The sequence below is a fragment of the Melanostigma gelatinosum genome, assembly GCF_949748355.1.
Source record: "Melanostigma gelatinosum genome assembly, chromosome: 9".
Lineage (NCBI taxonomy): Eukaryota > Metazoa > Chordata > Actinopteri > Perciformes > Zoarcidae > Melanostigma > Melanostigma gelatinosum.
This window is the reverse complement of record NC_136642.1, coordinates 753,261-780,000: the sequence shown is the minus strand read 5'-3', so window position 1 is coordinate 780,000 and position 26,740 is coordinate 753,261. Positions and strand designations below refer to the sequence as shown.

Below are 26,740 nucleotides of genomic sequence, written 5' to 3'. Positions count from 1 at the left end.
GCAAGATGCTTTTAACAGTACTAAAGTTGTCTTCTTCTCTGAACATCATAACATGTCGCTAGCTTCTAAGCTAATTTTAACATTACAGCCAATGGGGAAATGCTAACCGCGATTAGCATTAGCGAATATAGTGAATATAATATATATTCGTACATCTTTTCATACAGACATACTTACAGACTAAGGTCTCTCAAGGCTACCAAACTGAAGAAGTAAAACGAAGCAGCGTGTCTTCTCATTAGAATCTAAAAGCAACGAGGCAATAACTTGTTGCTCGTTGCTCATCTTGGTTTGCAATATAACTCTGCTGTCCGGAGTCTGCATTTAGGTCCTTGAACACACCACATCATGTACCGGTACCTTCATGGCTGAATGACAACGAATGGCTGAGATAAAGCAGACTATCATCATACCAGCCATTGTAAACACAATTATACATGAACTAAGATCATATCTGGAAGATTTGCCACAATTGTGAAAAAGCTGATCTTCTCATGCAGCGTGTTGACGTTGCTCATAGCTCTGAATAGCATTTACAGCTAACTGGCTTGGCCAGTTGCTGCTAGCACAACAGCTATTCAGAGCTATGAGCAACAACAGTTATTGCCTCATTGCTTTTCGTTTGGTAGCCGTGAGAGACCTTAGTCTGTAATGCAAGTATGACTGCATGAAAAGATGTACAAAGATATATTCTATATTCGCTAATGCTAATCGCGGTTAGCATTTCCCCATTGGCCGTAATGTTAAAATTAGCTTAGAAGCTAGCGAGTCGGATATGTACTGTTAAAAGCATCTTGCCGTTCAACCTTTTTTGTTCACAGTCCTAGTGAGAGGTAGGTCAAAGGTCAAAGGTACTTCATCCATATTGTAGCGACCCTGTCAGTAACAGCTGGTAGCAGAGGGGTTGCTGGTAGCAACTGTTCTGTGTCGGGAGCTAGTAAATGTTGTGTTAGACCGGAACCGGAAGTTGCGGTTGTTGTGGCAGAGAAAAGCTGCGGAAAAATCCGCATATAAAGCGCACCTGACTATAAGCCGACTCCTCAAAGCGTGGGGTAAAAAGTAGCGGCTTATAGTCCGAAAAGTACGGTAGTATATTTCAGACTGTAGTATAGTATATTTCAGACTGTAGTATAGTATATTTCAGACTGTAGTATAGTATATTTTTCAGACTGTAATGTTGTATATTTTTCAGACTGTAGTGGTGTATATTTCAGACTAGTGGTGTATATTTCAGACTAGTGTAGTATATTTCAGACTGTAGTGGTGTATATTTCAGACTGTAGTGTAGTATATTTCAGACTGTAGTGGTGTATATTTCAGACTGTAGTATAGTATATTTCAGACTGTAGTGTAGTATATTTGAGACTGTAGTGTAGTATATTTGAGACTGTAGTGGTGTATATTTGAGACTATAGTGTAGTATATTTCAGACTGTAGTGGTGTATATTTCAGACTGTAGTGGTGTATATTTCAGACTGTAGTGGTGTATATTTCAGACTGTAGTGTAGTATATTTCAGACTGTAGTGGTGTATATTTCAGACTGTAGTGTAGTATATTTCAGACTGTAGTGGTGTATATTTCAGACTGTAGTGGTGTATATTTCAGACTGTAGTGGTGTACATTTCAGACTGTAGTGGTGTACATTTCAGACTGTAGTGGTGTACATTTCAGACTGTAGTGGTGTACATTTCAGACTGTAGTGGTGTATATTTCAGACTAGTGGTGTATATTTCAGACTAGTGGTGTATATTTCAGACTGTAGTGGTGTATATTTCAGACTGTAGCGGTGTATATGTCAGACTGTAGCGGTGTATATGTCAGACTGTAGCGGTGTATATGTCAGACTGTAGCGGTGTATATGTCAGACTGTAGCGGTGTATATGTCAGACTGTAGCGGTGTATATGTCAGACTGTAGCGGTGTATATGTCAGACTGTAGCGGTGTATATTTCAGACTAGTTGTGTATATTTCAGACTAGTGGTGTATATTTCAGACTGGTGGTGTATATTTCAGACTAGTGGTGTATATTTCAGACTAGTGGTGTATATTTCAGACTAGTGGTGTATATTTCAGACTAGCGGTGTATATTTCAGACTGTAGCGGTGTATATTTCAGACTAGTGGTGTATATTTCAGACTGTAGTGGTGTATATTTCAGACTAGTGGTGTATATTTCAGACTAGTGGTGTATATTTCAGACTGTAGCGGTGTATATTTCAGACTAGTTGTGTATATTTCAGACTAGTGGTATATATTTCAGACTGTAGCGGTGTATATTTCAGACTAGTGGTGTATATTTCAGACTAGCGGTGTATATTTCAGACTAGTGGTGTATATTTCAGACTGTAGCGGTGTATATTTCAGACTAGTGGTGTATATTTCAGACTAGTGGTGTATATTTCAGACTAGTGGTGTATATTTCAGACTAGTGGTGTATATTTCAGACTAGCGGTGTATATTTCAGACTGTAGCGGTGTATATTTCAGACTAGTGGTGTATATTTCAGACTGTAGTGGTGTATATTTCAGACTAGTGGTGTATATTTCAGACTGTAGCGGTGTATATTTCAGACTAGTGGTGTATATTTCAGACTAGTGGTGTATATTTCAGACTGTAGCGGTGTATATTTCAGACTAGTGTGTATATTTCAGACTGTAGCGGTGTATATTTCAGACTGTATATGATACCTGACTGTGTGATCCCCTGCAGGAGGATCAGAGAAGGATCTCCTTACGGTCACCTTCCTCACTGGAGGCTTCTGTCTGTCATTGTTAAATGTGGAGACGACCTGAGACAGGAGCTGCTGGCCTTCCAGGTGCTGCAGCAGCTCAAGGTAATGCTTTGACATCACCAACGTCACGTGATCCCATCATGTAATTTGGTGTAAAGTACTGACGTATATATAACTCCTCCTCCTGCAGTCTATCTGGGAGCAGGAGCGGGTCCCCCTCTGGATCAAGCCCTATAAGATCCTGGTGCTGTCGTCAGACAGCGGGATGATTGAGCCGGTGATGAACGCCGTATCCCTCCACCAGGTGAAGAAGCAGAGCCAGCTGTCTCTGCTGGACTACTTCCTGCAGGAGCACGGAGCTCCGACCACCGAGGCCTTCCTGTCCGCTCAGAGGAACTTCGTCCAGAGCTGTGCCGGATACAGCCTCATCTGTTACCTGCTGCAGGTCAAGGACAGGTGAGGCCATGATGTCACCTCCTCTTCACTCACAGAGATGTAACCCTGCAGTGCTGTAACCCCTGACCCTGTCCTCGCAGGCACAACGGGAACATCCTAATGGACGCCGAAGGTCACATCATCCACATCGACTTCGGCTTCATCCTGTCCAGCTCTCCCAAAAACCTCGGCTTCGAAACGTCCGCCTTTAAACTCACCACCGAGTTCGTGGATGTGAGTTCAGGTTTTCATCTAGTCGTCACTGAGGAGGTTCTAAGGTTACTATATGGGTTCTAGTGGTTACATTATGGGTTCTACGGTTACTTTATGGGTTCTAGTGGTCACTGTGGAGGTTCTACGGTTACTTTATGGGTTATAGTGGTCACTGTGGAGGTTCTACGGTTACTTTATGGGTTCTAGTGGTCACTGTGGAGGTTCTATGGTTACTTTATGGGTTCTAGTGGTCGCTGTGGAGGTTCTAAGGTCACTTTATGGGTTCTAGTGGTTACATTATGGGTTCTACAGTTACTTTATGGGTTCTAGTGGTCACTGTGGAGGATCTAAGGTCACTTTATGGGTTCTAGTGGTTACATTATGGGTTCTACGGTTACTTTATGGGTTCTAGTGGTCACTGTGGAGGTTCTACGGTTACTTTATGGGTTATAGTGGTCACTGTGGAGGTTCTACGGTTACTTTATGGGTTATAGTGGTCACTGTGGAGGTTCTACGGTTACTTTATGGGTTATAGTGGTCACTGTGGAGGTTCTACGGTTACTTTATGGGTTCTAGTGGTCACTGTGGAGGTTCTATGGTTACTTTATGGGTTCTAGTGGTCACTGTGGAGGTTCTATGGTTACTTTATGGGTTCTAGTGGTCACTGTGGAGGTTCTACGGTTACTTTATGGGTTCTAGTGGTCGCTGTGGAGGTTCTACAGTTACTTTATGGGTTCTAGTGGTCACTGTGGAGGTTCTACGGTTACTTTATGGGTTCTAGTGATCACTGTGGAGGTTGTAAGGTTCCTGTAGGAGGTTCTAGTCATCACTGAGGAGGTTCTAAGGTGTGTGTCTCTCTCTCAGGTGATGGGCGGTCCAGATGGAGACATGTTTAACTACTACAGGATGTTGATGCTTCAGGGTCTGATAGGAGCCAGAAAACACATGGAGAAGGTTCTACAGATAGTGGAGATCATGCAGCAAGGTAACACACACACACCTACACACACACACACCTCTACCAGGTGCTAACATGCCCCCCCCCCCCCCCCCCAGGAACCCAGCTGCCCTGCTTCCACGGCTCCAGCACCATGAGAGGTCTGAAGGAACGGTTCCACATGAGTCTGACGGAGGAGCAGCTGCAGCTGTTAGTGGACCAGCTGGTGGACGGATCCATGAGATCTCTGACCACCAAGCTGTACGACGGCTTCCAGTACCTCACCAATGGGATCATGTGACCTGATGAGGTCATCGTGAGGTCATGTGACCCACGAAGAGACTGATGACCCTCCTGTTTTATAGCTGGACCTCAGAGACCATGAGCCTTCCTCTGCTGGTCCTCCTCTTCTTCTTTTATTCCACTTTTTCTTCTTCCTGTTGTTTCTTCTTCTTTTTCTATATTTGGGCAGATGGCCCTGATTGGCTGCTCAGCCGGACTCTTAGCCAATCAGAGAGCAGACGCAGTTCTTTTAGTTTGAAATGTGAACACTCCGCAGGTCGTCTGTTACCGTGGAGACGGATTGTTCATTCATGTTTTATCTGTTCAGCTGTAAAAACACTGAAAACAGTTAATAAATAACTTTGTGTCAGAAAGTGATTCTTTCATCTTTCCTACTTTTTGTTAAGAACTAAAATAAACGTCTTTATATATTCGTATTGTAGCGTGAGCGGCTCCTGCCCCGTTTCTAGGCTCCGCCTGTGAGGATATGCGTTCCTGCTGCAGGTCTCAGAACGAGACCTTCGGCCTTTTATCTCACCCCGTAGCTAATCGTTAGGATTTCGGAATTAATTGTCTTCTTGAAAGTCTTTTACGGCGAATGCCCTCGGCGCTCTCAATGGGATGTAACCCGAACACCCTGCATGTAATAGTTATGTACATCGTCTATGCTTTACTATTGTGAACATTCCCACCATGTATGACTAACACTGCCACGTCTTCACCCAGAGAACTCACCTGAAGCTCCTAATGGCTTCAGTCGTCACATCTTATCACCGTTAACGGACAGGGGAGAGGGCTGCGTTGTTCTGAAGGACCAGAACACTGGTTTGGTTTCAGTCACTTACTAATGTAAGGCTGTGGTTTTATTTCTGGTTTTCACACAAGATTCACATACAACAATTTCAATTCAATGAAACAGTATCAGTGGCTTCAAGAAGTCATTCTGGCATTCCTCTCCGTCAGCCGTCGCTGACTTTGTAATGAGGTCTTCTTCTGTCAGCTCTCTGACATTCCCATTCTCTATTTGGGGAGAAGCCCCAAACTCTCAGTTTTTCTGCTGCTTGTTCTGCTGCTCTAAGGCGGCTCCTTCATTCCATGAGTCCCTCACACACGAGTCCTCTCTGAGCTGACAGGACGTAACTGCTGGTAACTGGTTTGATCCGGTTAGAACCAGCACTGTGAGGCTCAAGTGACTATTTTAAACAAAGAGTCACTCTAAACAGTTTATATGTTAAATCACAGCCATCATAAAATAAAACAATTCACATTATGATGTTATAAAAAGTGTAAACAAGCTATATGTTGTGCTGGTTATACTTTGAAATCAAAAGGGTTACAGGTTACAACAGCTATACTTTTATGCTTTCATACTTTTCTACGATCTTTCTACAGTATGTTGCACATAGAAGGATATTCACCGTTAAATAGAAACATGATAAAATATGGTGAATAAACAAACAAGAGTTTATTAAACACGTTTGTTATTAAAGTGTCATGTGTATATTAATAGGGAAAGAATAAATAGTCCTGTGGATGTCAGGGTTCTTGAAGTGAACAGGTCCTGGAGGGACGGCAGATTGCAGCCGATCAACAATCTCCTGCTGAATGTCACCAAAACTAAGGAGATTGTTGTTGACTTCAGGAGACGCCACACTGTACACCTGCCACTGACCATCGATGGTGCTGCTGTGGAGCAAGTAGAAAGCACCAAATTCCTGGGGGTGCACATCACTGACGACCTCTCCTGGGCCACCAACTGCGCATCACTGGCAAAGACAGCCCAGCGGCGCCTCTACTTCCTTCGCAAGCTGAAGAGAGTAAAAGCCCCCACATCAGTGCTGACATCATTTTACAGGGGCACCATTGAAAGCATCCTATCCAGCTGCATCACTGTGTGGGGTGGTAGCTGCACCCAACACAGCAGGAAAGCACTCCAACGCATTGTAAAGACAGCCGGACAGATCATCGGTGCCCCACTCTCCTCGTTACAGGAAATATACACCACCCGCCTCACCCGGAAAGCCATTCAAATTGCAAGCGACACCAGTCACCCTGCACATAGTCTGTTCAGCCTCCTACCCTCTGGAAGAAGGTACAGGAGCCTCCGCTGCCGCACCACCAGACTAAAGAACAGTTTTACCCACCAAGCTGTCAGGACACTGAACTCTCTCCCCTCACTCCCCCCAATCATATCCTCCAGCCTGAGGGAAGCTGAAGCTGAAAGTACAGAAGTACTGTAAATATGTACTCATATTTATATTTATTGCCCACTTTTCACACACACACATACACACACAGTATTATATTAATTGCCCATTTTCCCATCATTATTATATCAATTGCCCACCTGCCCCTACATTATTAATTATTTATTACATTAATTGCCCACTTTTCCCGTTTTTATGTGTATTGAATGTTTTATTGTAGTATAGTATATGTTTTAACTAGGATATCTGTCTTCACTTAGCCTAGGAAGTGTTTTATGTTTTATGTGTTGTGCTGCACTTTATGTTCCACCGTGGGAGAGTGGGAAACGTTATTTCGATTCCTTATATGTCCTGACATGCAAGAATTGACAATAAAAGCTACTTTGAACTTTGAACTTTGAATTAATTAATAATATCTAAATATCAAACCAATATTGAACATTCAACACGTTTTTATTTTTATAAAGAAATGTAACTTGAATTTATTTTGTCCACAAATAAAATAAATGAAAACATTTCTGAATAAAAGTTCTGCAGAAACAAAGTTTAGTAGTTTTGGACACTTCCGCTGTCAGGACTACGTTACCCAGAGTTCCACAGGTGGCAGCAAGAGGAGAAGGAGGAGGCGGGGCTTCACCTGCCCACACCTGCAGAGAGTTCAGCCTGAAGACTGGAGCAAGAACAACAGAAGACTAAGAGAGGACAACATGTCTCCGAGACCAACAGAATCCTTCTGATCCTCTGATCCCAACTCAGCGGATCCGGCCTGAGCTGATCCGGGATCAGTCCGAGTCCACCTGGATCCTGATCCACCTGAGACTGACTGAAGATTTCTCAACATTTACCTGAAGAAGCAGGAAGTGAAGCAGACATGGTGAGCGCGACTCTTACTTCAGACTACGAGCTGTTTGAAACGGGATCCGGACCCGGTTGTGGTCCGGTTCGGTCCCGGTCCCGGTCCTGCAGGAACAGATCCCTCATCAGATTTCTGCTGCTGATCACATGTTTTTGTTCTTTTTTAAGTTTAAAACTTTAAAAAAACAAACCTCAACAACAAATGAGTGAATGAAACGAAGTCATAAATATATAAACGTGTCTTTTCTAATTTAATCAAAACAAATAAACGTGATAAAGATATTATGTATAAAGTAAATTACACCCTCAGATGTTTCACTCAACATAAAATCATTTGAATCATATTTTATTTCCATCTTTTCATTTTATAAATATATATTTTTTTATTTCATAATTTCTGATTTTATTTCCAGTTTTAAATAACATTTGTTAATAAAATGTATTTCGTTTAATCTCATTGTTCTAATATTTACATGTTTTTATATTTTTACTGCAGAAACAATGAAAGATGAGTAACTTTATATATTTACAGCAGATACAGATTATAAGTAGTATCACTTTTAATATTACGATATTGCTATTATTGTTATCTTGATAACAATAATTATTATTGTTCATTTTTGTAATCTGCTCTTAACGTGTACAGTAATCGATCAATCATTTCAGATATAATATATATTGAAACTGGAATTCATATTTTCTCTGTTTAGTCAGTTTTATGTTTTTAGTTAATTTACAAACGTTGATCAATCAGACGACACGCACACACACACACACACACACACACACACACACACACATATACACGCACACACACATCCTAAAACACAAAGATACACACACACGCACACACCCACACGCACACACACACACACACAGAGCTACATGTCGGGCGTCGCTGCTCCTCAACAAGATCCCACAGGACAGAAAGAATGCTGAGAATTCTTCAGGAAGGAGAAACGATCGAACCAATCAGCTGCTAGCACACAGAGAGACACGCACACACATACACACACACACACACACACATACTAAAACACAAAGATACACACACACACACACACAAAGTTTTTGCTGAACAAACAGTTTTCAGATCTTTGACTTCAGTAAAATAAGTGAAACCACATTGTGATACAAAGTCTAATATTGAATAATATGCATATTAACATATTAATACCTAATCTGGATCTAATACTTTCTCCCGACTACCTAACCCGGGCCACCGGACTACCAATTTATCTAAACTAACCAACCCGGACTACTTAACCCGTACTACTTAACCCGTACTACCTAACCCGTACTACCTAACCCGGACTACCTAACCCGGACTACCTAACCCGTACTACTTAACCCGTACTACTTAACCCGGACTACTTAACCCGGACTACTTAACCCGTACTACCTAACCCGTACTACTTAACCCGGACTACTTAACCCGGACTACTTAACCCGGACTACCTAACCCGGACTACCTAACCCGGACTACTTAACCCGTACTACCTAACCCGTACTACTTAACCCGTACTACTTAACCCGGACTACTTAACCCGGACTACTTAACCCGTACTACCTAACCCGTACTACCTAACCCGTACTACTTAACCCGGACTACTTAACCCGGACTACTTAACCCGGACTACTTAACCCGGGCTACCTAACCCGGACTACCTAACCCGGACTACTTAACCCGGACTACTTAACCCGGACTACTTAACCCGGACTACTTAACCCGGGCTACCTAACCCGGACTACTTAACCCGGACTACTTAACCCGGGCTACCTAACCCGGACTACTTAACCCGGACTACCTAACCCGGACTACCTAACCCGGACTACTTAACCCGTACTACCTAACCCGTACTACTTAACCCGTACTACTTAACCCGGACTACTTAACCCGGACTACTTAACCCGGGCTACCTAACCCGGACTACTTAACCCGGACTACTTAACCCGGGCTACCTAACCCGGACTACTTAACCCGGACTACTTAACCCGGGCTACCTAACCCGGACTACTTAACCCGGACTACTTAACCCGGACTACCTAACCCGTACTACCTAACCCGTACTACCTAACCCGTACTACCTAACCCGTACTACTTAACCCGGACTACTTAACCCGGGCTACCTAACCCGGACTACCTAACCCGGACTACTTAACCCGGACTACTTAACCCGGACTACTTAACCCGGACTACTTAACCCGGGCTACTTAACCCGGACTACTTAACCCGGACTACCTAACCCGGACTACTTAACCCGTACTACTTAACCCGTACTACTTAACCCGGACTACTTAACCCGGACTACTTAACCCGGGCTACCTAACCCGGACTACTTAACCCGGGCTACTTAACCCGGGCTACCTAACCCGGACTACTTAACCCGGACTACCTAACCCGTACTACCTAACCCGTACTACCTAACCCGGACTACTTAACCCGGACTACTTAACCCGGGCTACCTAACCCGGACTACCTAACCCGGACTACTTAACCCGGACTACTTAACCCGGACTACTTAACCCGGACTACTTAACCCGGACTACTTAACCCGGGCTACCTAACCCGGACTACTTAACCCGGACTACTTAACCCGGGCTACCTAACCCGGACTACTTAACCCGGACTACCTAACCCGGACTACCTACCTACATGATGCGATTGACGTGATCAGCTGACTGTCTGTGTTTATGCCCCGCCCCTTAGGGTAGTAAGGAGCGTTACCATTGGCTGGCTCAGAATGTGAAGGTGAGCGGCGTGGACGACATGGTGCTGCTGTCCAAAATCAACGAGGACGCCATCACGGAGAACCTGAAGAAGAGATACATGGACGACTACATCTTCGTATCCTCACCTCATGTTTACGAAACAACATTGTGAGTTTTAGAGATGTAATGCTGAGAGGAAGTGGTTCAAATGTTCTGGTTCTGGTCCTTGACCTGGTTCTGTTCAGACCTACATCGGTCCAGTTCTGATCTCTGTGAATCCGTTCAAACAGCTTCCTTATTTCAGTGACAGAGAAGTGGAGCTCTACCAAGGAGCGGTGAGACAACAACAACACAACAACAATACAATACAACAACACAACAACATAACATATAAATGTAATCAATTCAGAAATGTTCTTACTTACTAAATATCGTCACTGTTAATATGTTAAACTTAAACTGGTCCCCACAAAAGTATCTGATCAATAACATGTTGACCTTCTTCCTCTTCCTCCAGGCTCAGTATGAGAACCCCCCCCACATCTACGCTCTGGCTGACAACATGTACAGAAACATGTTGATTGACAACGAGAACCAGTGTGTCATCATCAGGTAGGCGGGATTAAAAAGTTATATCAAAAAGTTATAAAACATCTGTAACAGGACAGTGTGGGCGGGGCTTCATCAGGTATTTCCTGAAGGTAAATGAATGTGTTGAGACTGATGTTTCCTGTTTCCTGTCAGCGGTGAAAGTGGAGCCGGCAAAACTGTTGCTGCCAAATTCATCATGAGCTACGTGTCCAAAGTGTCCGGAGGAGGAGACAAAGTCCAGGTCAGTACACGGAGCTGCTGCTCATGGTGCTAGTCGTGGTGCTGCTCGTGGTGCTAGTCGTGGTACTAGTCGTGGTGCTGCTTGTGGTGCTAGTCGTGGTGCTGCTTGTGGTACTAGTCGTGGTGCTAGTCGTGGTGCTAGTCGTGGTGCTGCTTGTGGTGCTAGTCGTGGTGCTGCTTGTGGTACTAGTCGTGGTGCTAGTCGTGGTGCTGCTTGTGGTGCTAGTCGTGGTGCTGCTCGTGGTACTAGTCGTGGTACTAGTCGTGGTGCTGCTTGTGGTGCTAGTCGTGGTGCTGCTCGTGGTGCTAGTCGTGGTGCTGCTCGTGGTGCTAGTCGTGGTGCTAGTCGTGGTGCTGCTCGTGGTGCTAGTCGTGGTGCTGCTCGTGGTACTAGTCGTGGTACTAGTCGTGGTGCTGCTCGTGGTGCTAGTCGTGGTGCTGCTCGTGGTACTAGTCGTGGTGCTGCTCGTGGTGCTAGTCGTGGTGCTGCTCGTGGTACTAGTCGTGGTACTAGTCGTGGTGCTAGTCGTGGTGCTGCTCGTGGTACTAGTCGTGGTGCTGCTCGTGGTGCTAGTCGTGGTGCTGCTCGTGGTACTAGTCGTGCTGCTGCTCGTGGTACTAGTCGTGGTGCTGCTTGTGGTACTAGTCGTGGTACTAGTCGTGGTGCTAGTCGTGGTACTAGTCGTGGTGCTGCTCGTGGTACTAGTCGTGGTACTAGTCGTGGTGCTAGTCGTGGTGCTGCTCGTGGTACTAGTCGTGGTGCTGCTTGTGGTGCTAGTCGTGGTACTAGTCGTGGTACTAGTCGTGGTGCTGCTCGTGGTACTAGTCGTGGTGCTGCTCGTGGTGCTAGTCGTGGTGCTGCTCGTGGTGCTAGTCGTGGTGCTAGTCGTGGTGCTAGTCGTGGTGCTGCTCGTGGTGCTAGTCGTGGTGCTGCTCGTGGTACTAGTCGTGGTACTAGTCGTGGTGCTGCTCGTGGTGCTAGTCGTGGTGCTGCTCGTGGTGCTAGTCGTGGTGCTGCTCGTGGTACTAGTCGTGGTACTAGTCGTGGTGCTAGTCGTGGTGCTGCTCGTGGTACTAGTCGTGGTGCTGCTCGTGGTGCTAGTCGTGGTACTAGTCGTGGTGCTGCTTGTGGTGCTAGTCGTGGTGCTAGTCGTGGTGCTGCTCGTGGTACTAGTCGTGGTGCTGCTCGTGGTGCTAGTCGTGGTGCTGCTCGTGGTACTAGTCGTGCTGCTGCTCGTGGTACTAGTCGTGGTGCTGCTTGTGGTACTAGTCGTGGTACTAGTCGTGGTGCTAGTCGTGGTACTAGTCGTGGTGCTGCTCGTGGTACTAGTCGTGGTACTAGTCGTGGTGCTGCTCGTGGTGCTAGTCGTGGTGCTGCTCGTGGTACTAGTCGTGGTACTAGTCGTGGTGCTGCTTGTGGTACTAGTCGTGGTACTAGTCGTGGTACTAGTCGTGGTACTAGTCGTGGTACTAGTCGTGGTGCTAGTCGTGGTACTAGTCGTGGTGCTAGTCGTGGTACTAGTCGTGGTGCTGCTCGTGGTACTAGTCGTGGTACTAGTCGTGGTGCTGCTCGTGGTGCTAGTCGTGGTGCTGCTCGTGGTGCTAGTCGTGGTGCTGCTCGTGGTGCTAGTCGTGGTGCTGCTCGTGGTACTAGTCGTGGTGCTGCTCGTGGTACTAGTCGTGGTGCTGCTCGTGGTACTAGTCGTGGTGCTGCTCGTGGTACTAGTCGTGGTGCTGCTCGTGGTGCTGCTCATGGTGCTAGTCGTGGTGCTGCTCGTGGTACTAGTCGTGGTGCTGCTTGTGGTACTAGTCGTGGTACTAGTCGTGGTGCTAGTCGTGGTGCTGCTCGTGGTACTAGTCGTGGTACTAGTCGTGGTGCTGCTCGTGGTACTAGTCGTGGTGCTGCTCGTGGTGCTGCTCGTGGTACTAGTCGTGGTGCTGCTCGTGGTGCTAGTCGTGGTGCTGCTCGTGGTGCTGCTCGTGGTGCTAGTCGTGGTGCTGCTCGTGGTACTAGTCGTGGTGCTGCTCGTGGTACTAGTCGTGGTGCTGCTCGTGGTACTAGTCGTGGTACTAGTCGTGGTGCTGCTCGTGGTGCTGCTCGTGGTGCTAGTCGTGGTGCTGCTCGTGGTACTAGTCGTGGTACTAGTCGTGGTGCTGCTTGTGGTACTAGTCGTGGTATTAGTCGTGGTACTAGTCGTGGTGCTGCTCGTGGTACTAGTCGTGGTGCTGCTCGTGGTGCTAGTCGTGGTGCTGCTCGTGGTACTAGTCGTGGTGCTGCTCGTGGTGCTGCTCGTGGTACTAGTCGTGGTGCTGCTCGTGGTACTAGTCGTGGTGCTGCTCGTGGTGCTGCTCGTGGTGCTAGTCGTGGTGCTGCTCTTGGTACTAGTCGTGGTGCTGCTCGTGGTGCTGCTCGTGGTGCTAGTCGTGGTGCTGCTCGTGGTACTAGTCGTGGTGCTGCTCGTGGTGCTAGTCGTGGTGCTGCTCGTGGTACTAGTCGTGGTGCTGCTCGTGGTACTAGTCGTGGTGCTGCTCGTGGTACTAGTCGTGGTGCTAGTCGTGGTGCTGCTCGTGGTGCTAGTCGTGGTACTAGTCGTGGTGCTGCTTGTGGTACTAGTCGTGGTGCTAGTCGTGGTGCTGCTTGTGGTACTAGTCGTGGTGCTAGTCGTGGTGCTAGTCGTGGTGCTGCTCGTGGTACTAGTCGTGGTGCTGCTCGTGGTACTAGTCGTGGTGCTGCTCGTGGTACTAGTCGTGGTACTAGTCGTGGTGCTGCTCGTGGTACTAGTCGTGGTGCTGCTTGTGGTACTAGTCGTGGTACTAGTCGTGGTGCTAGTCGTGGTGCTGCTCGTGGTACTAGTCGTGGTGCTGCTCGTGTTTCTGGTAGTTAAGGATGCAGTAATTCAGATTTTAGGAGTTTGTATTAAAATCAGATGAGATTTGGATCGGTGTATTCCTGCTGGTAATACTACCGTTCATACTACTGTTTTTACTACTGTTACTGTGTGTGTGTGTGTGTGTGTGTAGCATCTTAAAGACATCATCCTGCAGTCTAACCCTCTACTGGAAGCCTTCGGTAATGCCAAAACTGTCCGCAACAACAACTCCAGCAGATTTGTGAGTCCAGCTATATTCAGACAGATTTATATACAGTAGTAAAAGGTATAATACTAATATATACCACTAACACACTTGCACTGTCCTCCTATCAGGGTAAATACTTTGAGATCCAGTTCAGTCGAGGAGGAGCTCCTGATGGAGGAAAAATCTCCAACTTCCTGTTGGAGAAAAGTCGAGTTGTTTCACAGAATCCTGGAGAGAGAAGCTTCCACATCTACTACCAGGTACTCAACATGTACTACTATATACCGCAATGAGTACTACAACATGTGTTCAGTTCGCCTGATCCTGATTTGTTCAGTATGTTCCTCCTTCCATTCTTGTCAGTTCCTTTTCCATTCTCCATATCCTTTCATTTCCTTTACTGATTCCTTAACTTCCTCTCCTGATCCCTTCAATTCCTTTCCTAATTCCCTCACTACTTCTTCCGATCTTTTCACTTCCTCTCTTGATTCCGTAACTTCCTCTCTCGATCCGTTCACTTCTTCTTCCAATGTTGTCGCTTCCTCTTTTTATTCTTTAATTTACTCTCCGAATCCCTTCTATTCCTTTCCTAATTACATCACTACTTCTTCTGATCTTGTCACTTCCTCTCCTTATCCCGTCCCTTCCTTTCCTGATTCTGTCACTTCCTCTCCTGATTCTGTCACTTCCTCTCCTGATTCCGTCACTTCCTCTCCTGATTCCGTCACTTCCTCTCCTGATTCAGTCCCTTCCTCTCCTGATCCTGTCACTTCCTCTCCTGATTCCATCACTTCCTCTCCTGATTCAGTCACTTCCTCTCCTGATTCAGTCACTTCCTCTCCTGATCCCGTCACTTCCTCTCCTGATTCCGTCACTTCCTCTCCTGATCCCGTCACTTCCTCTCCTGATCCCGTCACTTCCTCTCCTGATTCAGTCCCTTCCTCTCCTGATCCCGTCACTTCCTCTCCTGATCCCGTCACTTCCTCTCCTGATTCAGTCCCTTCCTCTCCTGATGCCGTCACTTCCTCTCCTGATGCCGTCACTTCCTCTCCTGATTCCGTCACTTCCTCTCCTGATTCCGTCACTTCCTCTCCTGATTCCGTCACTTCCTCTCCTGATCCCGTCACTTCCTCTCCTGATTCCGTCACTTCTTCTGTCGATCTTAAGTTAACGTAAGTGTTGGTTTTAATACAAAAAGAACATCAGTTGAGTGAACGTAGTGACCCGACCCTCTGACGTCTGTCCTCAGATGTTGGAGGGGGCGACTAAGGAGCAGAGGGAGAACCTCGGGGTCACGACCCCCGACTATTATTTCTATCTCAACCAATCAGGAACCTACACTGTGGAGGACATGAACGACAAGAAGGAGTTCTCTGATACTATGGTCTGTATCTGTCTGTCTGCTGAACCGTCTGTCTGCTAAACCGTCTGTCTGCTGAACCGTCTGTCTGCTAAACCGTCTGTCTGCTAAACCGTCTGTCTGCTGAACCGTCTGTCTGCCGAACCGTCTGTCTGCTGAACCGTCTGTCTGCTGAACCGTCTGTCTGCTGAACCGTCTGCCTGCTGAACCGTCTGCCTGCTGAACCGTCTGCCTGCTGAACCGTCTGCCTGCTGAACCGTCTGCCTGCTAAACAGTCTGTCTGCTGAACCGTCTGCCTGCTGAACCGTCTGCCTGCTGAACCGTCTGTCTGCTGAACCGTCTGTCTGCTAAACAGTCTGTCTGCTGAACAGTCTGCCTGCTGAACCGTCTGCCTGCTGAACCGTCTATCTGCTAAACAGTCTGTCTGCTGAACCGTCTGCCTGCTGAACAGTCTGCCTGCTGAACCGTCTGACTGCCTGTCTGTCTGACTGCCTGTCTGTCTCTCTACCTGTCTGTCTCTCTGCCTGTCTGTCTCTCAGGAGGCCATGTCAGTAGTCGGTCTGTCTGTGGAGGAACAGGATTCAGTTCTTCAGCTTGTTGCAGGAATTCTTCATCTGGGAAACATCAGCTTCAGAGAGGAAAACAATTACGCTGTGGTCGAAAGCCAGGACTGTAAGAAAATACACAAAGTACACGAAAGAACAGAACAGATAAAGGGTGATAAGGGGCCAAATAAGAGCCAGTGAGATGATGAAGGTTTTCTTCAGAATCGAAACTCTCTTCATTGATGACTTTCTCCAAACTAACGTTTAGTCTCCGCCTGTCTTCCTGTCAGTCCTGGCGTTCCCGTCCTTCCTGCTGGGGATCCCTCAGGACGGTCTCTGCAGTAAGCTGACCAGCAGGATTATGGACAGTAAGTGGGGCGGCAAGACCGAGTCCATCGCCGTGACCCTGAACACAGAGCAGGCCTGCTTCTCCAGAGACGCCCTGTCCAAAGCTCTCTACACCCGACTCTTCGACTTCCTTGTTGACGTCAGTCGCTTCATCGCTTCGTGCGCACATTTAATTGAACACTTTGTTTTATTCTGTCTGTGTTGATTAACGTGTGTGTGTGTGTCTGCAGTGTGTTAATAAAGCCATACAGAAAGACCAGGAAGTGCTCAACATCGGAGTCCTCGATATCTACGGCTTTGAGATCTTCCAGGTATAAACACAAACGCGTTGGTACTTGACTGACTGACTGACTGACTGACTGACTGACTGATTGATTGATTGATTGATTGATTTGACTCCACTGATCTGATTAGTAACTTGTTGTTTCTTCTTTTTCAGCGAAACGGCTTCGAGCAGTTCTGCATCAACTTCGTGAACGAGAAGCTGCAGCAGATTTTTATTGAGCTCACGCTGAAGGCAGAACAGGTGAGACATCATGACATCATCGCATCGTGACATCATCACATTACTTCCCCCTCTTATTTAGGAGGATTTAGTTTGAACCTGTGACCCTTTTTCTTCTTCTGGTTATTTCCTGTATTATTTACTTGTTGATCAGAAAGATCTTGTAATTTTCTACTTTATACATCAGCATGAATCTTGTGTCTCTGCAGGACGAATACGTTCAGGAGGGGATCCAGTGGACGCCCATCGAGTATTTCAACAACAAGGTGGTCTGTGACCTCATCGAGTCCAAACTGGTGAGTCGACTGATCGTCTCTGTGTCCTCGGAACACGTGAAGTGATAAGTATTAAATGAATACAGCTCTGTATTCTCTGGACGTTTCCCAGAATCCTCTCGGGCTCATGAGCGTCCTGGATGACGTTTGTGCGACGATGCACGCTAAAGGTGAAGGAGCGGATCAGACGCTGCTGCAGAAACTTCAGGGACAGATCGGATCCCACGAACACTTCAGCAGCTGGAATAAAGGATTCATCATCCACCACTACGCTGGGAAGGTACGCAGTACACCCGTCTGTCTGTCTGTCCAGCTGTTCACCCGTCTGTCTGTCCAGCTGTTCACCCGTCTGTCTGTCTGTCCAGCTGTTCACCCGTCTGTCTGTCTGTCCAGCTGTTCACCCGTCTGTCTGTCCAGCTGTTCACCCGTCTGTCTGTCCAGCTGTTCACCCGTCTGTCTGTCTGTCCAGCTGTTCACCTGTCTGTCTGATTCTCCACCAGCTGTACACCAGACAGGTTAGCTAGCTGCATGACGTCATGCTAATAACTTATTCAGCTTTTTAAACAACGGGGACGGATCCAGCACGGACAGTTAGGGAGTGAGAGACATGAAGACATGCTGAGACATGATATATAGTTATTAATACATTATTATATATATATATATATATATATATATATATATATATGCTAGTGAATATTATTGTATGATTTATATATTATTATATTGTACTGAATTCCCTGTGTGGGTGACACAAATAAGATGTCCTGACGTGTTTGTCAAAGTGTTATTTTCTGCTTTTTTTCATGTTGGAATGAAAGTTAAATATTTAACTGCAAAGTAGTAATATGTGTTTGATACCTTTTAATTGTTTAGCATTAAATCATTCTGGGATGTTTGCTGACATTGATTGGATGTGGCTCAGCCCTACAGAGAACATGTTCCACCAGCTCCACTGCGTAGAACCATCTGATACGAGCCCAGAGTTCAGCATCTTCATCCAGCTAACGATACCTTGGAGTGTTACAATAGCGCGTATCATTTTATTCAATGTGTCCATTATAAACAAAAAACATATATGATATAATTTATTTGTAATCATCCAAAATAATGTTAAGTGTATGGGTATTATTCCAAGTAGGCCACTGACTGGTGGATACGGGCGATGCATTGAGTGGGCAGCGCGCCGTGTATAGAGTGGGCCGGTCTGACAGTAAAGTCCCGGGCCACTTTCTTCCGCCCGTCCGCCCCTGTGTTCACCCGTCTGTCTGTCTGTCTGTCCAGGTGTCGTATGATGTCAGCGGTTTCTGTGAGAGGAACAGAGATGTGTTGTTTAATGACATCATCGAGCTGATGCAGAGCAGCGAGTTGTGAGTATTCTAACTGAGCGTTACGGTAAAAAACGGTAAAAACTTTGAAACGCAGCTTTTTTAGCATGATGTCTGATGACCTCACAATAACCCCCCCCCCCCCCCCCCCCATCTGTGTGGTGTGTTTGTGGTCAGTCCGTTCATCAGAGCTCTGTTCACTGAGAACCTGGAGGCGGAGAAGAGAGGGCGTCCGACCACCGCCAGCAGTAAGATCAAGGTGAGAGAGAGAGATGTTGTCTTTCCTCCAGCGCCACCTTCAAGTCCTTTCGAACTTTAGGACCAGAAGGTGGGATGTTCATTAGAACGCCACCTGATTTTACTGATTTTATTGCTTTAGATTGCTGATCTCATGGTGTCTCACATCAGAAAGGTACAACAGGTAAAACTGCCCCTCCCCCCCCTCTCTACCTTTTTAGAAACAAGCCAACAGTCTGGTCCATACTCTGATGAAGTGCACCCCCCACTACATTCGCTGCATCAAACCCAACGAGACCAAGCGGCCCCGGGACTGGGAGGATAACCGGGCCAGACACCAGGTGGAGTACCTGGGCCTCCGAGAGAACATCAGAGTCCGCCGGGCGGGATATGCCTACAGACGGGCATTCAACAAGTTCCTGCAGAGGTACGCCATCCTGACAAAGGAGAGCTGGCCTCAATGGAAGGGCGAGGAGCGCAAGGGAGTCCTGCACCTCCTCAACTCCGTCCACATGGACCAGGACCAGTTCCAGCTGGGCAAGACCAAAGTCTTCATCAAAGCTCCGGAGTCGGTACGAAACACAGCTCGGGAAGCGGGTTTTATCCGGCTGTAAAGTTTTTATACCACGAGTTCTGTTTCTGACGCAGCAGCATTCTGGGTATCGTAGTTCCCAGAAGTCTTTATGTTTGTTGTCTTGGTGTCCTTTTTCTTCTCTGTAGCTCTTCTTGTTGGAGGAGATGAGGGAGAGGAAGTATAACGGCTACGCTCGGGTCATCCAGAAGGCTTGGCGTAAACACATCGCCGTCCGCAAGTACGTCAGGATGAGGGAGGAAGGTACGACCGTCTCCTACAAGTGGGTTAAGGAAGCCATACGTCTTCCTCTCTACTAAGTGATTTTTCTGGTTCCTCCAGCCTCTGACGTCCTGCTGAACAAGAAGGAGCGACGCAGAAACAGCATTAACAGGAACTTCGTGGGCGATTACCTCGGGACGGACAATCATCCGGAGATCAGACAGTTCGTCGGTCGCCGAGAGAGGATCGACTTTGCCGACGTCGTGGTGAAGTTTGACCGAAAATTCAGGGTAAATACTCAAGTCCAGACTTCAAGGATTCAGGGGAAGCACAACGGAAGTTTAGTTTAGTTGTAGTCTGTTAAGTGCAGCTTGATCCGGGACCACAATGGATCCAGGTCTCTGTGAAGATGTGGGATCAACAGTCACCGACGTACCGTTGCTTTCATCCATCTTATTTTTCTGTGACCGGACATCAGACCAGCCAGGAGCATGCTGGGTAGTGGAGTAGCCTCAGTTCCTAGCTGGGTTAGCTTAGCTTCTATCTTGACTCTCCTCCCCAGAGCAGTTTGGTGGCGTTTTGGTCCGGCAGGTCTGGTTGGTCGGCGGTGATCGGTGATCAAAATGTGAACATCACTTCTCTGGTGTTGCTTAAGGGGCGGAGTTGTGGATGAATTCTATCTTTGTGGCACCGCAATCCGATCCATCTCAGAGAAATCAGTCAAGATCAGCTGTTGTTAAGTCAACCATCCAGGAACTGGACAAGTCGTCCGTACCTGGCAAGCTCGGATGTACCAACATGGCGTACTCGCACTCATCTTCTTCTGGTTTCATGTGGTAGTCTACAACAAACATGTTCTCCTTTGTAGCCTCAGTAGCTTAGGTCTCCACAGGAGGAGGGACATACTGCAGCTTTCTGTCATGGTATCCACCGTGAGACAAGAGAAGATCTGCAGCACCGGGACCGCAATGACCTCAAAGGTATCGGGCTGCAGGTGTAGAAGTTCTAATGGTGAGGAAGTGGGAGTCAAGAGATCTTTGTTGAGACATTGGGCTCTGGTGGGGATGACAGCAAAAGGTGAGGTAAGTACTCCAGGAGGAGGTTTTGAGGGAGCATCGATGAGGCTCAGACCACCAGGACAGTTAGTATGGACTTGGTATTACAGTGCAAAACATTCATGGTCTGACATCATCAGAATCAGCTTTATTGGCCATGTATGTGTACGCATACATGGAATTTAGCTCCGGTTTCCACTCCGCACTCAATGTACAAACACTATATTACAGTAAACAAGAAAAAATATATAAAGTACAAAAAAGGGCAGCAAAAAAGTAGAACAGACAATATAAGTATAAATCAGTGGGCCGTGCATTTTATACCTGGGCCTCCTGTGCTGTCCTACTACACTTGAACAGCTACGGTGTAGATACATAAATCCGTGCATGACGGGACGCTGAGTCATTAACGGACAATGCACAGTCAAATCAACGTAATTACCACAATGACAACCACAATCATAAGAACCAGTCACATATATTCATATGACAACAAAGCATGACCCAACAATACAGCAAACCTGCAGCAGCTCCACACATTCCACCACACAAGAGCACGAGCCATCCATCCATCTTCCTCCTCTTATCCGGGGTCGGGTCGCGGTGGCAGCAGGCCGACCCAGACCTCCCTCTCCCCCCCAACATGTTCCAGCTCATTGTGGGGGATCCCGAGGCGTTCAGGCCAGCTGGGAGATGTAATCCCTCCAGCGTGTTCTGGGTCTTCCCCGGGTCTCTTCCCAGTTGGACGTGCCTGGAAAACCTCCAGTGGGAGGCGTCCAGGAGGCATCCTGATGAGATGCTGAACCACCTCAGCTGACTCCTTTCGACACGAAAGAGCAGCGGCTCGACTCCGAGCTCCCTCCTGATGGCCGAGCTCCTGACCCGATCTGACCCGATCTCTAAGGCTGAGCCCGGCCACCCACAGGAGGAAGCTTGTAGCCGCGACCTCGTCCTTTCGGTCACGACCCAGAGTTGGTGACCACAGGTGAGGGCAGGAACGTAGACCGAGTGGTAAATTGAGAGCTTTGCCTTCCGGCTCAGCTCCCTCTTCACCAAGACGGTCCGGTGCAGCGCCTGCTTTACTGCTGCAGCCGCACCGACCCGCTCCATCTTACCCTCACTCTCCATATATATATATATATATCTATATACGTACGTGCGTGCGTGTATGTATGCATGTATGGGTGCATGCATGCATACGTACGTACGTACGTGCGTGCGTGTATGTATGCATGTATGGGTGCATGCATGCAAACATACACGCACGTACGTACGTATGCATGCATGCGTACGTGTATGCATGCATGCGTACGTGCATGCATGCATACGTACGTACGTATGTACGTGGTCCGTCCAATGTCTATCGGACAAAAGCGAGGAACCGACGTAACCCTTCAGGACCCAAATCCATTGTTTTACCTGTCAGAAGTCCCCAAATCCAGTTTATAAGTCATTTCCTGACTGAATGTTCTGTCGTTCTTGCTGTTCCACAGACTGTGAAGCAGGACCTCATCCTGACCCCAAAGTTCCTGTACCTGATTGGTCGAGAAAAGGTGAAACAGGGTCCAGATAAAGGTCAGATCCAGGAGGTTCTCAAGAGGAAGATTGAGGTCAACAAGATCCAGTCCGTTTCCCTGAGGTACACCACCACAATAAGATATGTATATATGTATATATGTATATATGGGTTAGGGTTATATATGTATATATGTATATACATATATACATATATACATATATGTATATATGTATATATGTATATACATATACATATATACATATATACATATATGTATATGTATATACATATACATATATACATATATACATATATGTATATGTATATACATATATGTATATACATATATGTATATACATATACATATATACATATACATATATGTATATATGTATATATGTATATATGTATATACATATACATATATACATATACATATATACATATACATATATGTATATATGTATATATGTATATATGTATATACATATACATATATACATATACATATATACATATACATATATGTATATATGTATATATGTATATATGTATATGTATATATGTATATGTATATACATATATGTATATATGTATATGTATATACGTATATATGTATATGTATATACATATATACATATATGTATATACATATATACATATATGTATATATGTATATACATATATGTATATATGTATATACATATATGTATATATGTATATATGTATATACGTATATACATATATACATATATGTATATACATATATGTATATACGTATATACATATATGTATATATGTATATGTATATATGTATATGTATATACGTATATACGTATATGTATATATGTATATACATATATGTATATATGTATATACATATATGTATATACGTATATACATATATGTATATACATATATGTATATACGTATATACATATATGTACATATACATATACTTATACATATACTTATATATACATATACTCATATGTGTGTGTGTGTGTGTGTGTGTGTGTGTGTGTGTGTGTGTGTGTGTGTGTGTGTGTGTGTGTGTGTGGGCTAGCTATATATCTATAGATATATCTATAGATATATCTATAGATATATCTATAGATAGATAGATAGATAGATAGATAGATAGATAGATAACCAGCAACAGAGCTAGAACAGGACACAGGCCTACAACTATTAGAACCAGGACTGGGACTTGAATTTGAACCAGGGACAGAACTACAACTGGAACTAGAACTAAAAATATCAAGACCAAGATGAGTAACATGACTCGGCCACTGGACCAGAGCTACAACATAAACTAGAATTAGGAACTAGCACCAGGACCAGAACATTTACAAAATTCCCCACATGCACATGCATTTTTTTCCTCCATTAAGAAAGAAAAGTACCTGAGAGATAAAGATATGAAAAAGTATTTGAATCGTGTTTTTCCACGTCTCTCTGACAGCGCTCTTCAGGACGACTTCTTCATCGTCCACGAGGAGGAGTACGACAGTGTTCTTCAGAGCGTCTTCAAAACGGAGTTCCTCAGTCTGCTGGTCAAACGTTATCAGGAGAAAACTGAGAAGAAGCTGCCTCTGAAATTCAACAACCTGTCAGTAGCGTGACCTTTTCAATTTAGTTTTACTCAAATATAAAAATACATACATTTGGTTCTTTAAAGAGGTGCCATGATGTCATGTTTAAGTACTAATATCAGTACTCCAGACATTCTGGTGCACAGAACTTCTGTTTTATATATAAATACAACATCTACATGAATATCAGCTGGATCCCCTCCGTCTGTCTTTGTATTCCAGTCTGGAGTTTAAGTTGAAGAAGGGAGGCTGGGGTCCGTTCAGCTCTTCAGGGTCCAGACAGATCCAGTTCCAGGTGGGTCAGGGGGATGAGGCCATCCTGAAGCCCAGCAGCAAGGTCCTGCAGGTCTCCATCGGACCGGGTCTGCCCAAAAACTCCAGTAAGTTCTGACACAATTAACCACAACTTTCCTGCGTGCTTCCCCCTCACTTCCTGACTGTTTTGACTTGTAGGACCAACGCGGAAGGACAAACGCAAGAGCCGCTACATGGGGGGCCAGACTCCGTCCAGCAACCAGTACAACTCAGGTACCAGAACACAACCGGTCGTCAGGACATCACAGACGTGAGCAACCCTTGGCTTATAAATCTGTCTTTGTTCCTCAGGTCCTCGCTCCAGAGGGGGCGGAGCTCCCAGAGGAGGCTCCACCTCCTCCAGAGGCTCCCTGCTGAGGCAGCAGTCTACCATGGATCAGCCCAGTCTGCCCCGGCTCCAGAGCCAGCGTCGCCACGATAACCAGCCCAAGAAACACCAGGACATGGGCTTCATGAACGTCCCCGACCAGGGCGCCGCAGGGTGAGACCGCGGGCAGTAACGGTTAAATAAAGTCACCGGTATAAACATCACAACCAGTATAACCTGGTTCTGGTTGTGCACACTGTTCTATGGTTCATCGCTGTGTTTTTCTACAGACTTCAGCGGCGGCAGTCGAAGGAGGTGAAGCCTCTTCCTGGATCAGGTCGACCCAAACCGGCTCCCAAACCGAAGCCTCGGTCTCCGCAGTGCAGGGCTCTGTACGCCTACGATGCCCAGGACACCGATGAGCTCAGCTTCAACGCTGATGATGTCATGGAGATACTCACCGAAGGTACTACTAATACTGCTGAAAGTATTACCATTACTACTACGAGTAACACTTATGCTACTGTTACTACAACTACTGCTCGTAGTAATGAAGCTACTTCTACTGTTTGTAATGCTACTTATCATAATACTTCTAGTACTACTGATACTACTTTTATTTAAGGACTACTTCTATGTTCAGTGCTGCTGTTACTTCCACCACTTCTAGCTCTTCTGTTATTACTTCTACTTCTAGTACTGCTGCTACGTCTACTACTTTCACTACTGCTACTAGTACTACTACTATACTACTATACCTACTATACCTCCGCCTGCTAACCCTGCGCCTGCTAACCCTGCGCCTGCTAACCCTGCGCCTGCTAACCCTGCGCCTGCTAACCCTGCGCCTGCTAACCCTGCGCCTGCTAACCCTGCGCCTGCTAACCCTGCGCCTGCTAACCCTGCCCTCATGTTGCGTCCTGATAGAAGTCCTCATACTCGTCTTCTCTGAACCTTCTGCAGATCCATCTGGTTGGTGGTTCGGTCGGTTGCGGGGCAGAGAGGGGATGTTCCCCGGAAACTATGTAGAGAAGATCTAAACCACCTCTTCAGGAGGGGGTCAGAGGTCAACAACCTGCAGCAACAGCAGCTGGGATCAGAAGTCACCAGAGCTTTCAACACATCAGCTGACAGGAAAGAGGAAACTGAACATTACAAGTTCACTTATATACAAACACACAGATGTTTCAGTCAGAGTGACGACACCGGTCAGTCTGACAAAGGTCAGGGTCTGGTACTCACCTGCTGACTGCTGGACTGAAAGTGTCTCTGTAATGCTGTGTACGATCAGGTTAAATGTCCCCGTAATGCTGTGTACGATCAGGTTAAATGTCCCCGTAATGCTGTGTACGATCAGGTTAAATGTCCCCGTAATGCTGTGTACGATCAGGTTAAATGTCCCCGTAATACTGTGTACGATCAGGTTAAATGTCCCCGTAATGCTGTGTATGATCAGGTTAAATGTCCCCGTAATGCTGTGTATGATCAGGTTAAATGTCCCCGTAATACTGTGTACGATCAGGTTAAATGTCCCCGTAATACTGTGTACGATCAGGTTAAATGTCCCCGTAATGCTGTGTACGATCAGGTTAAATGTCCCCGTAATGCTGTGTACGATCAGGTTAAATGTCCCCGTAATACTGTTGCGTGTGACTTCAGTCTCTGATCATCTCTGGTTGTTTTTTATGTGGCGTCAGTGTTACAATGGAAACCTAACATGGGTGTGAGGTCAGCGCCCCCTACAGGCTGCGGTGATTATTACAGCTGCAATATAACAAAGTGTTCAAAATAAATATCTTCCAACCAGATAAAAGATGAACAGAAACTAAACATCACACTTTAAAAATATGAAATGAATATTTTTTTCCTGTGATTGAAAAGAATAAAAAGTAAAAGATATCAATAATAAAATAAAAGTATTATAATTAAATAATGTTCTGTATCTTTCAGGACCGACTGTTTGTTTTATAGAAATGAACCTAAATGCTGTTTTATTTCAGCCAATCAACATAAACATTTCATTAAAAACCTGAGTGATGGAACAAGTCGATTAATCAGTTATTTATTATTAGAATAAGAATCTGTGTGAAGGATGAAGGAGGTCCAACAAGTCCTCCACCTCTGGAACACATCTGTGAGCTCCTCATGTTCAGCTCTTACATCTCTTACATTCATCAGCCATTTAAACGTGTTATTAGGAATAAACATCATATTCAGCTGGATGTAAACGTGGTCTTTGTCTCCGTCCTCAGGAGCTTTTGTGTCTCCAATGTTCTC

General features: G+C 45.8%; 2 protein-coding genes across 2 annotated transcripts in view; both read left to right on the top strand.

The window, feature by feature from the left end:
* pi4kb (phosphatidylinositol 4-kinase, catalytic, beta) overlaps positions 1-4,962 on the top strand; it is a 22,609-nt gene extending 17,647 nt beyond the window's left edge. The window contains exons 8-12 of the mRNA XM_079275820.1: positions 2,710-2,833; positions 2,922-3,187; positions 3,268-3,400; positions 4,244-4,364; positions 4,436-4,962. Of these exons, the coding sequence (XP_079131946.1) occupies positions 2,710-2,833; positions 2,922-3,187; positions 3,268-3,400; positions 4,244-4,364; positions 4,436-4,617 (826 nt within the window). The 3' untranslated portion in view covers positions 4,618-4,962. The remainder of the gene's footprint in view (positions 1-2,709; positions 2,834-2,921; positions 3,188-3,267; positions 3,401-4,243; positions 4,365-4,435) is intronic.
* Positions 4,963-7,476: 2,514 nt separating this feature from the next.
* Positions 7,477-26,722, top strand: myo1eb (myosin IEb). Its single transcript, XM_079275817.1, has 26 exons — positions 7,477-7,679; positions 10,371-10,508; positions 10,618-10,707; positions 10,890-10,984; positions 11,117-11,204; positions 14,225-14,314; positions 14,410-14,541; positions 15,531-15,665; positions 16,181-16,313; positions 16,477-16,673; positions 16,765-16,845; positions 16,974-17,060; positions 17,249-17,335; positions 17,427-17,594; positions 18,599-18,684; positions 18,820-18,901; positions 19,101-19,451; positions 19,600-19,714; positions 19,793-19,962; positions 22,221-22,366; positions 23,712-23,858; positions 24,064-24,221; positions 24,295-24,369; positions 24,448-24,637; positions 24,754-24,929; positions 25,427-26,722. Exons 1-26 carry the CDS (start codon positions 7,677-7,679, stop codon positions 25,501-25,503), a joined length of 3,297 nt encoding a protein of 1,098 aa, XP_079131943.1. The 5' UTR covers positions 7,477-7,676; the 3' UTR covers positions 25,504-26,722.
* Positions 26,723-26,740: the final 18 nt, after the last annotated feature.